The 17,678-nt window shown below is 36.4% G+C and overlaps 1 protein-coding gene across 4 annotated transcripts in view; it reads right to left on the reverse strand.

Moving 5' to 3' along the window:
* clocka (clock circadian regulator a) overlaps positions 1 to 17,678 on the reverse strand; it is a 92,761-nt gene that overhangs the window by 15,191 nt on the left and 59,892 nt on the right. For all 4 annotated transcript variants that reach the window (XM_067416994.1, XM_067416993.1, XM_067416991.1 and 1 more), the window contains exons 6-13: positions 10,589 to 10,648; positions 9,967 to 10,115; positions 7,444 to 7,535; positions 7,263 to 7,352; positions 6,773 to 6,893; positions 6,467 to 6,580; positions 4,199 to 4,317; positions 3,786 to 3,868 (exon numbers count right to left, since the gene is read on the reverse strand). In XM_067416994.1, coding sequence (XP_067273095.1) covers positions 3,786 to 3,868; positions 4,199 to 4,317; positions 6,467 to 6,580; positions 6,773 to 6,893; positions 7,263 to 7,352; positions 7,444 to 7,535; positions 9,967 to 10,115; positions 10,589 to 10,648 — 828 coding nt within the window. The remainder of the gene's footprint in view (positions 1 to 3,785; positions 3,869 to 4,198; positions 4,318 to 6,466; positions 6,581 to 6,772; positions 6,894 to 7,262; positions 7,353 to 7,443; positions 7,536 to 9,966; positions 10,116 to 10,588; positions 10,649 to 17,678) is intronic.

The raw sequence follows: 17,678 nt of genomic DNA on the forward strand, positions 1-17,678 counted from the left end.
TTAAATATAAAATTATTATTGTAAAATTGTTTTCAAGGTCAAAGATCATACCTCAAAGGAGCACATGGTGCACATGGTGATTTTCCCAATTTTCCCTTAAGTTATTAATTAATTTACATTGAAATGTATTTGTGTTCGTATAGTTCATGTAAATGTGTCATTGTGAAAGATTTACATTTGAAATATCCATACATTATAAATATTATACTTTATTATAATTTATGCAGCGATATGTTTTGTGATGATACTGACACCCTATCTTTAAAAAAAACTTAAATCTTAAAACCCCATCTCATCTTTTATGAATTAAAGGGGAACAATAAAAAAGCACTAATGCCAAGTTGTGCTTTTTGAGTAGAAATGTCAAGATGTTTTATAGAAGAAAAACTAAACTGAACTAAAATCAGAAAACTTGGAACAGTCATATGCAAATGTTTTAGTATAAAAAGTTCAGAAGCGCCACTAGCTTCTGCTAAACAACTGATAATGTGGAAAATCTTATTCAACCGCTTTAATATCTAGCATCTGTGCCGATTACACTGAATCCTGGATTTGAACTATATATAGAGTATAAGCAGCGCCACCAGCTATTTTTCCAAAACAACTTGTCTAGGTTCAGTATAAACCTTTCCAAGCACAACAGTATTGGATTTTATAGAGAAAATGATATTCATGATATTCCAGATGTACAAGCCTTTAAGCCTGTGGGATGAATGTGAGCTACTGATAACTCTGAGACATACTGTACGCAACAACAAATTGCAACCATGTACAATAAACACACCCTCAAAAACTGAGAAGAATCTCAAGGGGAGCATCAAGGCCCGGGTATACTTGATCCTCAGTGTTTCTCTCCGCCTCAACTGTGTGTGAGCCTTTCAAAGTATACTCACTTGGCCGTGAGCATGGAAAGATACACTCGGCTAGCGGACTTTGTTTACAAGCGCTCAAGTCACTCGCATTTGCACTGTCCGCGAGGACACAAAAATTGGGCTGCATGCGGACAGTGATTTATTCATAAAGATTTATTCATAAAAAATATTGTGTACTCACTATTTCTATTATTTTAGAGTGTGGCATTACTAGAAAAAATTATATTCATTATAAAAATGTCAATGGAGTTTTATGATTTTGTTAATTTATGTGATGTTTCCAGGTTTAAAAATCTAAATTAGGCAACATAAAATGGCCTACCTCATATTCAAAGGTTTTCCAAAATGGAGTGAAACCTGGTTCTTCAAAGGTAACAAACAGTTGCCGAGAGGATAAATTAAAAATATAATATATGGTCTGCCTGAACACTTGATTTTAATTGGCTGGTAGGTGTGCAATGCACGGGTGGTTCTATGTCAGTTTAATAACATTCTATATTAACGTATGTCACTCATGCTGTTTTCATTGAAGCACATACACTTGCAAACATCACTTTGAGATCACTCTGCGTACATACACAAACACACACACACACACACACACACACACACACACACACACACACACACACACACACACACACACACACACACACACACACACACACACACACACACACACACACACATTGTGTTTTTGTGAATTGTGGGGACATTCCATGAACGTAATGGATTTTATACTGTACAAACTGTACATTCTATCCCCCTACACTGCCCCTGCCCCTAAACCTACTCATCACAGGAATCCAACCACTGCTGGCTGGTCTCCAAAATGTAGGTGATCTCAGGTTTATATTACATTGTGGGGACACAATGTAATATAAACCCGTACACACACACACACACAAACTTCTTATCAGCACATCCCCATGACTTTTATCAATAAAATAGCTTTGCTGGTTTTGAAGTAAATAAACTCACAGCTTCATTGTTACCAAGCAAACAAATTTGCGTTTGAAAGACGTCTGATACCAGTCAAAACACAACCCTGACATCTAAGTTAAAACAAGGCAAAAATCTGATTTAGTTATAGATCAGTCTAATTATAGCCCAAGAATAGGCAAGTCATCTAGAACATGAAACCAGACATCTTGTAATCACTGTTGACTTTGCTTACATGATGGAATATACACAAGATATTTTGGCAAAAAACGACATGTAACCAAAGTCATGGTTATTTTGGCTAGAAGTGGGTTACTCAAGACTATACCGGGTCTATAGTTAACCGAGACGGTGAAATGACCCTATTGCTTAGTAATTCGCACAAACATCCCTCATCTCGCTCTCTCCTTCTCTCATATAATTAAAATAAATGCTATAATTTATTCATTCAAATAAATGTAATCTTACGCACTACATTATCTGTGCAAATTCAAAATGCAGTATAAAAAAAAAGACATATAACATGGTGTTGTTTGGTAATCGCTGGTGTTTCTGACATCACAAACTGTAACCATTCACGTCAGCATATCATCATTACTATGCTGTGAAGCAGGGGAGTCTCAAGAGAAGCAGGTTATCCTGGTATATTTTTCTGTTGATATGAAAAAGCGGGTACATTTAGCAATATAGCGGGTGAATTATGTATATGATGTATATTAAGATGTTATTATGAATGTATATATGCCTTTCTCCATTGACTTTCTATGATGTTCAAAGCGTTTCTAAAAAGCTGATTTTTAGAAGGCAGACTGAGATGGCAAATGGGAACATGGTTTGTGTAACATTAGCAACACATTATTATTATGTGTCCGACATTGTAAAGTGCAATACCTTTGTGCAGCGTTTACTACAGTAACTTGAGTAAAAGTTTACCAGACTGAGTGAGTCTCTGAGCTAGTGTGAGAGCGGGCTAATTTGCATATTAAAGGTTCCACGTATACTAAATGAAGCAAGGGTGTAGAGTTACATTCAAGCTATTTTAAGAAATAAAGATGTTTTTTTAAAAATATATATATATATTTTAATCAAAGATTAGTTTAAGGGAGAAAATTACTGACTACAGGGGGACTTTAAAGAGTTAGTTCACCCAAAAAAGGAAAATTCAGTCATTGATGACTTACTTTGATTGAAGACCTCCGTTCATCTTCGGAACACAAAGCTCAGAAAGGCCTTCATTGACACCAATGTCATTTCCTCTCTCCAGACCCATAAAGGCACTAAAGACGTCGTTACAAAGCCCATCTCACTACAGTGGCTCTACAATCATTTTATGAAGCGACGAGAATAGTTTTTGTGCGCAAAAAAATAAATAACGGTTTATATAGTGATGGGCCAATTTTTAAAAGAAAGTTAAGAACGGTTATGAATCAGCGGATTGATTCATGATTCGGATCGCATGTCAAACTGCTGAAATCATGTGACTTTGGCGATCCGAATCATGAATCGATACACTAATTCATAACGTTCAAAACTTTGTTTTGAAATCGTCCCATCACTATATAAGTTGCTATTTAGTTTTTAGTTGCTTCATAAAATTATTGTAGAGCCGCTGTAGTGAGATGGGCTTTGTAACGACGTCTTTAGAGCCTTTATGGGTCTTGAGAGAGGAAATGACATTGTATCAATGAAGGCCTTTCTGAGCCATCGGATTTCAACAAAAATATCTTGATTTGTGTTCTGAAGGTGAACGGAGGTCTTACGGGTGTCGAGCGACATTATGGTAAGTAATTATTGATAGAATTTTCATTTTTGGGTGAACTTACCCTATAACATCCGGAGTAAACAAGTCCTAAGTGGAACAAAGTAGCAGAGGTACTCTTTAGTTTTACAGGAGAGGGAAGGTGATGCATGCTCTTGACAATGAGCTCATAGCAACACAAACCCAGTCGTGAGAACAGATGAGGTTTGTACCTGTGGTCCAAGAAGAGGAATTTCCACTCTAAACTGTGTCTGGAGGTGAATTCCTCATTGGGCTCCTCTACAGTACACATTTCCTGAGAACAGAGATTACAAACAGGACCATTCAAACTTATGAGCATGTCTAGCAGACACACACACACACACAAAAACAAGAACAGAAACCAAGTGACCTACTTCTCACTGAAAGTTTTGTATGCTGGTCATTTATCAGTGTCTTCAAAAACAAAGCTAATTCTTGCACAAACATGTACAGTCTCTATCAACACACCCACACACACATTCATCCTTTGTCATGATGAACATGTACACAGCAGATCTCACTGAGGTTGTCACTGTCTGTCAGGCAAACATTATATGTCACAGGACCAATGAGAAGGTGCCAAGATGGCTTTGGCTCAACCTACCTTGATAAACTGAGGTTTGGCTAACCTCACAGTTGCTATGAAACACACTCTGTCTTCAAAAGCAGGCCTCAGCGATCGCTGGATCACTCCCTCAAAGCCATTACGTGTTGAGTTAGGAACTAAAGACAAAAAGACAAGCCAATCTTCATAAATAGAAGGATTTTTTTTTTTTAAATGAGCAATTATGAACAATCAGTTTATTTTCTACTACCACTAGGGGGCAGCCCCTGCGAGGAAACATCTAAAACAATTTTGTGTTTAAAACTGCAAGGTCCTGCAGTGTTTATTTTAACAGGTCGTTTCTGGGGGTTTTGGTTAAAAAATTCTGTTCAATCTCTATTTCATTCTCATATTCATTCATTTAACACTCACTAAATTGAAATTGACTAAATGTATCTTAGAGAAGTTACCATTCAAATGTTTGGGGCAGTACGATATTGTTAAGACATTTTGAAGCAATTAATACTTTAACAATTACTTTCTTTCAGCAAGACATTCATAATGTTATAAAAATGTTAATTTAAATAAAAGTTAAATAAAAAAGTATCAGACTTTTTCAACATTGATAATAAATGTGTCTTGAACAGCAAATCAGAAAATTATAACCATTTCTGAAGGATCATAATTCACAAAAATTATATTTTAGAAAAAAATCTGACACACTGAAAAATCTGAAACTTTTAAATTTTTCTTAAACATTTATTAATTAGTCAAACAATAAGCATATAAAGTTTTTTATTTTTATTTTTTTACATAAAATATTATATGAAAATCTTCTTTATGAAAACCTGACCTGAAATTATTTATTTATTTATTATATGTATTAGCATTTATTAGTATCCTTATATACACTATATTGGCAAAAGTTTTGGGACGTCTGCCTTTACATGCACATGAACAATTTAATGACATCTCATTCTTAATCTGTAGGGTTTAATATGGAGTTGGCCCACCCTTTGCAGCTTTAACAGCTTCAACTCTTCTGAGATGGCTTTCCGCAAGGTTTAGGAGTGTGTTTATGGGAATTTTTGACCATTCTTCTAGAAGCGCATTTGTGAAGTCAGGCACTGATGTTGGACGAGAAGGCCTGGCATCAGTCTCCGCTCTAATTCATCCCAAAGGTCAGGACATCCATGTCTTTATGCACCTTGCTTTGCGCACTGGTGCACAGTCATGTTGGAACAGGACGGGGCCGACCCTAAACTGTTCCCACAAAGTTGGGAGCAAGAACTTTGTCCAAAATGTCCCATTTGTCCCCAATGCAGTCAGGCCAGTACCGTTCTCCTGCCAGAGAACGGAAAGAGAAACCCAGACTTGTCCATTGGATTTCCAGACAGAGAAGCGTGATTCATCACTCCAGAGAACCCGTCTCCACTGCTCTAGAGTCCAGTGGCGGCGTGCTTGACTCCACATCTGACACTCTGCATTGCACTTGGTGATGTAATGCAGCTGCTCGCCCATGATAACCTATTCCATGAAGCTCTTCCCAATTTCTTCCACTTTGCTATAACACCACTAACAGCTGACCGTGGAATATTTAGTAGTCAGGAAATGTTTTATTATTATTTATACATTTATTTTGAACCTATTGCACAGGTGGCAACCTATTACGGCACCATGCTTTTATACACCTGTGGCCATGGAAGTGATTGCAACACCTGAATTGTCCCAATACTTGTGTCAATATTGTGTGGGTAAGATATACTTTTAAAATGTAATTAAAATGTTTTAATTGTTATTGTGAATTATATTGTTGCTGAAAAAAAAAATGTCATCAATAAACACATTATTTATCAGTAATTTAATCTACAAAATTGCTTAATTGTTTATAAAGTACATCCTAAAGGTGATGCAATTTTAAAATATTTAAATACCTCTAAAAACTATAATTAAGTCTATGTGAACCCATGTTTGATCACCCCAATCAATATTGGCTCCGCGAATGTTGAGCGTTTGGGGCAAGGCTATCTGTTTTCAAGAACAACAACAACAACAATAACATGAATTATTTTTGTAATTATGTTTGCTGACACCAGTCACATTACACACACTTCACCTCTAGTCACAAACGGTCAACTATATGTCTTAAAATCGGGGTCAGAAGCCTGTTTCTCTGGCAAAAAAGCTTCATAACACTTCCTATTGAAATAATGATCTTTGCTCCGTCTACTTTCATAAGAAGTAATCAAGCACTTGGCTGGGTAATTCAATAAATGGATCGATATGAAAGACTCGGCTGATGCCGCGGGTGCTCGTTCTGACACTCACCAGTATTGAGGGACTTAAAGTTTCCGATGAATTTGACATACTCATAAACGGGTGGCTCTTTTGGGTCGATCGTGCCCCGGAGCATGTGGCAACAGAACTCTAACTGGTTCTTTGCTGCAGGGAAGCAAACAAAACAGCACAAAACAAAAACAAGAAAACAGCATTAATGAGCTTTAGTCTAGTGATCCGTTTTCACAGAAATCAGACAATAACAGAGAGCGAGAGACACCAGAGGAAACAGAATGAGAATGAAACAAATGATTTGGTCATGAGGAGATGGATAATATGTATGAGAGGGATTCTTACTCTTTAGGTAGTCTGGGGTGAGGGTCTCTCCTTCCAGCATGTGTGTGGACAGGGCTTTATACACCTCTGAATGTTCACCAAGTGGAAGGAAATTCAACAGATTCTGATCCACAAGATCAGACTGAAAACACAACAACAGACTGTGTCAGTATCTCTCATATTAACACAGTAAAGCTGCGTTCACACAGACAGTGTGACAGTGAGTTATTTTTTGTAGTAAACATTCTGTATCAACCATTGTATTCATAACTGTATCAAGGTGATGGACAGTCATTGCATTGTGCCACTGCTAAATTTCCATTTACATGTTGATAAATAAATAACCAAATGACAATAAATGTCCTCATATAAAAGACACTGAAGACTGGGTAATGATGCTGAAAATTCAGCTTTGACATCACAGGAATAAATTACATTTGATATAGTTAATAAGATAACAGTTAAATTATAATAACATTTTTACAGTGTTTTTGATCAAATAAATACTCACAGGTAGATGTTCTAATAAAGACGTAACACTTTCTGAGACATAGATTATGTTGCCGTCCGTCATGATGGCCAGAAAGAAGCCATCTAGTGCCTAAAAGAATAAAGCATAATTCTCTAGTATTAGCATTTACTGAATGAATACACATGAATATGTTCCAGTGCCAGTGAGAGTTTGTCCTCACCTCCAGCATTAGCTGTGTGAACTCCTCATTGCTAAGGAAGGGCGGCTTCCAGTCCTGACGGATTTCACTTGACTCCGACTGCGCAGCAATTTCTGATGGTAAGACAATATAAAAACAATTAGGGTTCGAGGATGAACTGCACAATATAAACTTTTTTTCATCAGTTTAATGAACTAAATGTCTGATTAATTATCAAATGCTAACTTTATATAACAGAATAAACTCACAGATCGTAATAATTATGTACTTATATCAATATTAGCGCCCTTTGAAAATTGATTAGTTATTTTAATGTTGATTTTGCTTCATATTTAAAAATATGAGTTCAGTCAGTTTTAAGGGTGCACACAGTGTCCTCCACTAACATTGGCACTCTTGGTGAATATGAGCAAAGGCAGCTGTGAAAATAAATCTGCACTGTTTATCCTTTTGAGCTTTTATTTAAAAAAAAAATCACAAGATTACCTTTCATACAAGTAAAACAATTGAAAGTGTGGGGGAAATCTCATTATGAAGTCAGTGTTTTTTTATACACTGTAAAAAATATTAAAAAAATAAGTTAGCTGGTTGCCTTAAAATTTTAAGTTCACTGAAATTAAAACTTTGAGTTAATACAATGCAAATTTTTGAGAATTGGCATCATCATTTATTTAAATAGTATTGCAATATTTAGTAAGCATATTGCATAAAAATGTGTTTTATTTGTAGCAGTTTTGCAGTGAAACATGCCAAATTGTGCTATTTTCATGATTTATCACCAAAAAAAAAAAATATATTATTTACGTGGTATTTTACGAGTTTCTATTTATTAAACCAATTTCCTTCATTGTATTAACTCAATTTTTTATTTCAATTAACTCAACATTTTAGGGTAACCAGGTAACTTACTTTTTTAAAAAGTTAAACCAACAATATTTGTTTACAGTGTAGTTCACATTGGCACCCAACTATTGCAGCATCCTTTTCCCAAGATAACAGCTCTGAGTCTTCTTCTGTAATGTCTGATGAGTTTGGAGATCAGACATCATTCCTTCATCCAGAATATCACCAGATCCTTCAGATCCAGCTCTTCTCTTCAGCTCATCACTCTGGGACGGCCATGGCAGAAGCTTCATTTTGTGCTCAGGGACACGTTTTTAGTGTTGATTTTGGATCATTGTTCTGATGGAGGATCCAACCACGGACCATTATATAAGATTTCTAGCAGAAGCCGACAGGTTTTGAATTTTTATCTGTTGGTATTTACTAGAATAAGATGTCCAGGACCTTCAACAAAAAAATATGCCTACAACATTAAAGATCCAGTGGTATATTTAGCCAGTATATTTTTTGTTGTAGTTTGATCTGACCACAGAACCAGGTCCCTTATGAAGATCCAGTTGTGTCTGACAGCTGAATATGCTGGAGTTTATTTTTGGATGAGCGAGGATGATTTTTCTTGAAACCCTCCCAAAACAACATGTGGTGATATAGATGCTGTTTGATATATTTTTGACTTTCTGACCCCAAGACTCATGTTGTTTATACTCCTGAAACAGGAAGTTATGGCTGGACAATTTCATGCTCCTAGTCACCCAAATGCTAAAATAGGTAAATATGAATGGGAATATACTTGAATTTCTAGGGTTGCCAATAATTGTGGGCAACATGCATTGAAGAAAAACATTTATTTCATAATGAGTTTTCCCCCACTTTCAATTGTTTTACTCCAATGAAAGGTTACAATTGTGATTTTTTTTTATTTTTTTTTATTTTTTTATGAAAGCGCAAAGTGATAAAGAATGGAGATTTATTTTCATAGACGCCTTTGCTCATATTTACCATAGGCGCCAATATTAGTAGTGGAGGGCACTGTATCATTTTCATTTGTATCTTATTAATCACTTTGATATTTTTAAATATATTTGATAATTCATATTAGAATAATTGTATTGATTTATTTAGTATTAGGTTTAGTTTTCTAAAAGATTTTAAAATTGCACCGAACTATTCAATCTCTGACACACACACCTCTTTCAAAAATGGCATCATCCCCAAAATAATACCAAAAGCAATCCTTTCATATGAGGAAGGACTGGAATAGCTAAAAGATGTCCTAATTTCTTTGGTGGCGTCTCTTCAACCTTTTGCTTTTACTGCTGCACTAATATTTCAATTTGTCATATGCAGACTATTGTCTATCAATAAAACTATATCAGAAATATCTACTCCTACATGTTGAGTGAGAAAAGCAAACTGTGGTGGAGGTTTTACATCTCATCAGACGGCTCCTTCCTGTCTAAGTGGGCGCTTCTTAGCCAGAATACATGGATAGTAACTAGTCTGGCTTGTGAGGTCAACTTAAATCAACTAAACAATTACAGAGAAAAAGTTGGATGTTAAAAATCTTGGATACATTATTGATTGAAAATAGTAAATTAAGTTGACTTTCATTTTTTAAAATGATAACTGGTTTAAAACACATGATTAATTGAGATCTAAAAATATCTGGTTACTAATAATTGATTATGGCGCTACACTAACCTTTGTGCTTGCGCAGGAAGTCGATGCTCTTTTGTAGGATGGTAGACTTGTCCATCTTGCGGGTGTTGCCCGGCAACATAGTGCCCAGTTCCTTGATGAGCACATTGAACTGGTCTCGCCTCTTCTTCTCCGACTTGTTCCTAGATACTCTGTTGTTGGAAAAACAAGAGGTGGGAAATTCCACAGTGGAAACCATTCGTTGACTTTAAGATTATGAGATGATAATTTCATTGGTATTTCAGAAGTGTTCAAAGTCACAGTTGAGCTCTAAACTACATGTCACGTAACTATTAATTGTCTTAAATTCTAAAAGTGATAATGGGACACTCTCTGATCTGAGAAAAATCTTGCATTGCTGGGTTTTACGGTTCTGTGACTATATACAGAAGGTGAGGGTGAATCTGTGCACTCAGGTTTATAACTAGGTCACACTTCAGTTTCTAGATATTACCATTAAAAAGGACTTGTCTATACAATACTCCAGTGCAATGAATCATGTTTAAGCCACTCTTGCATGAGATAATGGAATGAAGGGTTGACTCATTATAGAAGTTTTTCTTGGGTAAGAGAAAGAAATTTCCGTTGAGCAATCATGATCATAATGTTTTGTTTGTCTAATCACCTTTTTGCTTTGTCCTTCTCATCTTCTTCCATCAACCCATCAAAGATACTGCTGTCATCCCTGAAAAAAAGACCAATAGTCAAAACGGTTAGATCAACGTGTGCTCTACCTTGCTGTGTGCCCGGTCAATCAAAGACAGGTTCCTTCCCCACCCATCCTAGTGTTTGAGGGATTGATACCCAAATATTAATAACGAGGAACTGAATCTTTCAAGCTTTCAAACAGCGCACAGTAAGTCTTCTGAAGTCATACGATAGCTTTGTGTGAGGAACAGAAAATCTTGAAAATCTTTAAAAAGTTGAAATCATTATTCAGTTGAGTGTTCAACCAAAAATGTATATTCTGTCATCAATTGCTCATGTTTTCTTGATATAAAACATTGTAAAATGAATCCATATGAAATGAGTGGTTTAATCAAAGTCTTCTGAAGAGACATGGGGCCAATACCACAAAGCCAGTTTGAGTTTAGTTTGAGCCAACCCTGGCTTTTAGGCACCATGAAAGTGGTTTGGCTTTTATCTGTGTTCATCACCATAGTAACTTACGCTCTACGGCTAACCTCTAGAGCTCAAACCTAAATTTTACCAATCAACTCACTGACATGTCTGATGACATTGAAGACACACCCCCTGTTTCTGTTTCAAAGTAAAGGTCACTATTTAGCAATTTTAATTTATCAATTATTATTAAGCACTAAGTTTAAATGCATATACATATATAAAGGTAATAAATATGCTTTAGAATCAATAAAGCTATAAAACAAATACAAATGTGAGCTTAAATGTAAAAAAAAATATATACATATCAACTATTTAAAGCTGTCCTCTTTTATAGACTGCTCTTTTTTTCTTGCTGCGTAAATATCGATAGGGCAATATCTCATATTCCTTCTCCGTGCAATGCGAGAAACGATATGCTGGCACCAAATATCGATATTTTAATAAATAAAATGAGGCGCTCTAAATAGATTCCCCTGCTCCCAGCGTTGCTTATTCATGGCTCTTCACGCTCAACACATGAATGAGGGAAACGTGCACATAAGTTAACTAACCTAAGAAAAATATGTTTTTGACAGGATGGCAGACAGAAGTGTGAGTAAAATAATGATGCCCCAGCCACGTTTAAGTACTAAGTCTGGAAAACCTGCACTTAACCTTTTCACAGGCATTTTGTTTTCATAGTTAGACAGATATCGTGATGTATAAAGGATTGTCTAGCAATATCGATCATTCAGGAATTGCTGTATTATGCGATATTATCAGTATCGTGAGCCATGTATCGTGTAACGTATCGTATCATATCGTGAGGTACCCTGTGATTCCCCCCCTGCCCTATGAGAGAAGTGAATATCAGTTTGTGATTGGCTGTATGGACCCTACCATACACCCGGCGCGGCACAAGTGTTTTTGCTAGTTTCAGCCCAACGCAGTTATCATTTTAACGCCACGTTGTTTAAATAGCAAATGCATTTATGCCCATTTGTTTGCTCATGGGCTGGTCTGAAAACAAGGTGTTTTCAGACACATTATTGGCACGTTGCTATTTTGAGGAAAATTAAACCGACTGTGCCTGACCAACTGAAACCTAGTCTAAAGTCAAAAGAGCAGTATGCACATTAGAAATATGTGGCTACAGACAGGTGCACAATGCTTGTACACTCTGCTTAACACACACACACACACACACACACACACACACACACACACACACACACACACACACACACACACACACACACATCAGAACACAAAATTATTATTTTGATTTTCAAATCAAAAACTCAGTGTCATGGTACCAACAAAGCCTGAATGAACTGGTTTGGTTTTGTCAACTCGAACCTAATCCTAATACCCTGAGTTTGTTCAACTACCATCATGGCCCATGATCGCTTTATATGATGAACAGATTTAATTTAGGTTTTTATTCACATAAACACTGATCAACGCTAATTCACAGGGCACATCAGATGTGGTATCAGAAGCTCAAACATGTCTGGATTCGTTTTACAAATCTATCATATTTTATTAAAACACATCTTCATTTGTGTTTCCAAGATCAACGAAAGTCTTATGGGTTTGGAACGACATAAGGGAAAGTAAATGATTGAGCGAGTTAATGAGGAAATGTAAAAAGACTAAACCAAGAAAATGTTTAAGCCATTTCATCTGATGTCCCACAATATTTCATCATAATCAGATCAGGCAATAAATCATTAATTAAACAGGCAGTAGGTCAGCAGTGGAGGTGGCATTGAGAGGCGGATAGAAAGGTCTGTAGGGGCGCTGTCTGTGTGTGTGTGTGTGTGTTAGGATATATTTAGATACCCAGTGTTCTCTGACTCAGCTGCTTTGTGAGCACTGGACAGAAAGCAAGACCAGCTGGTCATGGCAGAGGATCTGAGAACAGTTTGTAATGGTTGTGATTTCATGACTGATGTCATGGCAGCTTCTCTGGTCCAAAGAAAGTAGTATGGCTTTGGGAAGATGTAAATGAGAGTTTCTGAATGATCATTTTAAGGTCATCTTGACATCTTAGCCTTGAGATAATTGGTCTTTTGCACAGGGTGTTCAAATGTGTCTGTCTCTGGAACCGCAGAGATCACAATGACCTTCCATTTATTGTGTGTAGTTAGAGTGATGCGCGTACATAAGTGATTTATTGTTTTTTTTTTGTCTGCGAGATGATATGCAAGTCAACCATGCGAGTGTGTATTTGCAAAGTTACGAGATTAATGAGTGCAAACAACAGGCTGGGTAAATGTGCATTTTGCTTTGCCACTGGGTGTCCATTACCAACATTTTTACATAAACAATCCAGCGTTTGCCCCAGTCCATTTGCATCAATGGATGTGGGTGTGTGACTGTGTGTTTGAGTAAGGAAGCACCCACTACTCTAATAATGCCACATTATATGTTCGATATTATTGCTGCATGTGAAAACTGGATTTTTTAATTTAGAACAGATACAATACACAGTTTTGCAGGAAACAGAAAAAGAAAATAAAGGGAAAATAAAAATAATGTCTGACATCTACTAGAGTCTAAAAATACACTGACGTCAACTGATTTGGCTGCAAAACAAAGATATTTATTTTTGTTCTGTGAATAAAAATCAGCTCAAAATGGTGGCCGCATACAATATGAAGAGATTTGACTAAGAACATTTAAACAGGACAATTAGGGAGAAAAGAGTCAGAAATAGCAAATATTTTCACCTAATTTCAGTTTATATTGTGACCAAAAAAAAAAAAAACACTAAACACATAATTACTGTAAAAAAAGACTATAAAATAGACAATTTCCTGTGTTGATTTATTTCCTAATTTGTCATTTAAAAAAGGCGTGTCCTTTATTTAAAAAAAATCCACTATATGTCGTGCAGTCTAAGGTCGGTAAGATTATTTTTACATGTTTTTGAAAAAAGCTCACTAAAGCAGCATTTATGTTATAAAAAATATATAGTAATTATATCAATTGAAAATAAATGCTTTCTATTTAAATATATTTAAAAATGTAATTTATTCCTGTGATGGCAAAGCTTTCAGCATCATCATTTCATTTCAGTATCACATTTCAGGATCACATGACCCTTGAGAAATCATTCTAACATTAGGATTTGCTCAAGGAAAATGTAATGCCAGACCCTATTATCTAATTTTAAACCCTAACCCTAATCCTAACCCTATTATTAATGTTAAAAACAGTTGTATTTTTAGGATTCTTTAATAGATCTGTAGAAATAATAAGCTTTATAAAATTGTCACTTTCGATCAATTTGTGTCCATGCTGAATGAAAGTCTAAAAAAATTCCCCAAAAAAACAAAACAAAACATCCTTACTGACCCCAAACTATTGAATACTAGAGCACATCTTAGTGAACAACCATAACTGGCTACTTTCTACAGCTGATTGGAAATAGATGGTTTTATGAGGTGCAAACATTCATTGTGTGAGCTTTATATTGGGGGGAAAAACGAGACATGCCCATGAGAGCAAGATGAGTACATCTTTTAGAAGTACACATCTATCTATCTATCTACCCATCCATGCATGCATCCATCCATCCACCGATGATTACATTATAACTTCTGACAGGTGAAATGAATAACAATGATTATCTCTTCATCACAGCAGCTGTTAGTGGGTGGGATATATTAGGCAGCAAGTCAACATTTTGTCCTCAAAGTTGATGTGTTATGGAGGCCCCACCTAGCAACTTACAGGACTTAAAAAATCTGCCTCGACGGGTCAGGGCTGTTTTGGCAGCGAAAGCGGGACCAACAAAATATTAGGAAGGTGGTCATAATGTTATGCCTGATCGGTATTGCGACCGTTCCGTGAGTTTGGATATCCCTGAGTTACATGTGATTGGCTGATGGAGGGCGTGTGATCAGGTCACTTTAAGAGGGACTGGATTAACTGAGATGGGAATGAGTGAGTGAAGAGCGAGTTTGGGCCTGGCAGCGAATGCTAGCGTGTGGGTTATTGTTTGCCGTTCGCTCATGAGAGTGCCTGAGATCTGACGTTATGTGGGAGCTGGAGGGAGACCGCAGACGCATCAGAGTTCACGTTGATTCATCTTCCTTGTGTTGTTCCAGACTTTCTGTTGGTTATGTTTGGTTGGACTGATTACATTTGCATTTCCCACTTACATTCACACGCTTACACGCTGACTAACATGTACACTGAATACTTGGCATTTCATGTTTTATTACCCAAGTTAAATAAATCGCATTATTTATGCAGTGATTGTGTGGCGTCTCCTTTTGTTTGTTGCGATTTAAGAACGGAAATCATAACAGTATGCATTCATTTATTCATCACAAACAGAAAAGAGAACACGTATTCGTTGAACATAACATGCATTTAGTACATTTTCCAGCCTTGGAGCCGTAAGACCATCACATTATGTATGAATTGCAATTGAATGCTTCGTTGTATTTTAAGCCACACACTCAACTTTCATCATTCACTTCCAAATGCGTCACTGTGTCTGCCACTACACAGCTCGTGCGTGACACATTAGAGATTGTGTATCAGCTCACGACTGAATGACCCCATTCCACACCTGTCTTTAGGCTTAAAGTTGCTGCATCTAAAAGACCCTCCACACAGCGACAGGACACACACTCACACACATTACAGTGAGAGGAGAGCTGTAATTGTTTTGAAGGCACAATTAGTCACTGCACGCTCATAGTGTGGCATTTTCTCTCTCACACTGCTTTATGATCCAGTTGTTTTGAAAATGCGCCTCATTTAAGTATACTAAAATTGAGCTAATTTGAAGCAATAGAAGTAGAAAAATGCGATGACCTACATTTGTACTACAAAAACAATGCAGGGTTTGTGTATGAACATTTCACCGTTCTCTCTCGGACACACGCACATAGAGGATGTGGATGGCTGATCATTAACTTTAATAGTGTTTGTGTCGTGAGAGAGACAGAGTCTGCTATCTTCTTGACTTCTGTAAAGGAAACACACCAACAGTTGACCACAACAATGCAATAAAGATGGCAACTAATGCCAGAGATCTAGTTTCAAAGCACACTATTGATCACAATGCATACACTGAGGCGAATAAACCCTTCGCTCAGGAGTTTGACTGATAGGCGATTGGACCAATCATTAAGCTGAATCCGCCATTTTGTCCAACAAACAAATCAGAGTTAATAGATTATTAATATCAGTGGACTTGGAACTTGAAAAATGGTGTATATGAACGTCTTTCTGCAGGTGAAACAACATACCTTCTGATGTTCATTCATTTTTATTTTGTGCTATAACCAGTAAGAAGGGATGATCATTTCACGTGCCACTTTAACTGAGGCGCTGATGTGTTACGACCGAAAAAAAGAGCCACAAAACGGCATTCATTTTTTACTTTCTTTAAAAAAATGACAACATTTGAAAGTTGAGACTTTGTTTCATATCAAATGTAACTTTTGTTTTGTCTGTCGGTGCATTGCCTTAAACACCACACATGATGTTCTCACACAGTAAATAATGGCTTGTCGGACGTAGCAACAGTAACTAAGGGAGGAGGGATCATTTAAAGTTGATTAGTACATTTTACAAAGGATTGGGAAAAGAGGAGTATACTATGTTATAGTAACATGTTTACCAAAAAGGCAACAATTACTGGCTCTGGCAAATATTAAGCCAATATTTGAGCTAGAAACTAAAAGGACACCATAATTTAACATTGTTGGCCACATAAATTAGACTTCCTCACTGGCCATTGTTTTTCAAATAAGATCCAAATGGCAATGGCAATGCCCCATGCTCATTTAATATCAATTCTGTCAGTATATACACTACTGTTTATAAGTTTGGGGTTCAAATAAATAAATTGAGTAAAATTACACAAGCCAAAACGGTTTAACACACATTTGACCTAGATTTACTCAATGAAATGTTTATCAGAATTTAAATATCATCAGAGATGTGGACTTGAGACTCCTGAGTCCTGACATGAACTCAAATCGCAATGTTGAAGTCTTATTGCTTGACCTGGCAAACATTACAATACTTAAACATTTGCCAGTTTTGACAATCGCAAGAAGTTGCTGAATTTCAACCAAGTTTGTGTCAGATGGTGTTTGGAAAGTGTCAAATATGTGTATGGGAGAAAAAAATCAGGAATGACATTTCAAAACATCATTAACTACATCAGACATCCCAAAGAATAATGTCTGAACAAATTTGGTTGTATCAACAACAAAAAAAGACGTGTGATAACTTCATAATGATGGAATGTACAGCAAATCAAGCCTGCTGGAGGTTTAACAAGTAATGCTGTTAGAAAAGTAAGTTTACATGTGGTGCTTTTCTGATATAGTTTTACTGGCCCCACTTAAGTACATATTCATATTTTAAAATTTAAGCTTAAAATAAACTCTATAACATAAGATGGCTTGAGAAGTAATGAGAACTAAAAACCAGAGAACCTTGACTAACAAACTGTGGCGTGTCCTAAAGTCATAGAGGTTCAAATGTGTAGATATTAACAAAGGTAATCATGATAGAAGTCATTGCGTGGTGAAGTCTAAATGTATCCGTTTGCACTTCAAGGGCCAGGTGGTTTC

This window comes from Pseudorasbora parva, chromosome 15 (assembly GCF_024679245.1).
Source record: "Pseudorasbora parva isolate DD20220531a chromosome 15, ASM2467924v1, whole genome shotgun sequence".
Classification (NCBI taxonomy): Eukaryota; Metazoa; Chordata; class Actinopteri; order Cypriniformes; family Gobionidae; genus Pseudorasbora; species Pseudorasbora parva.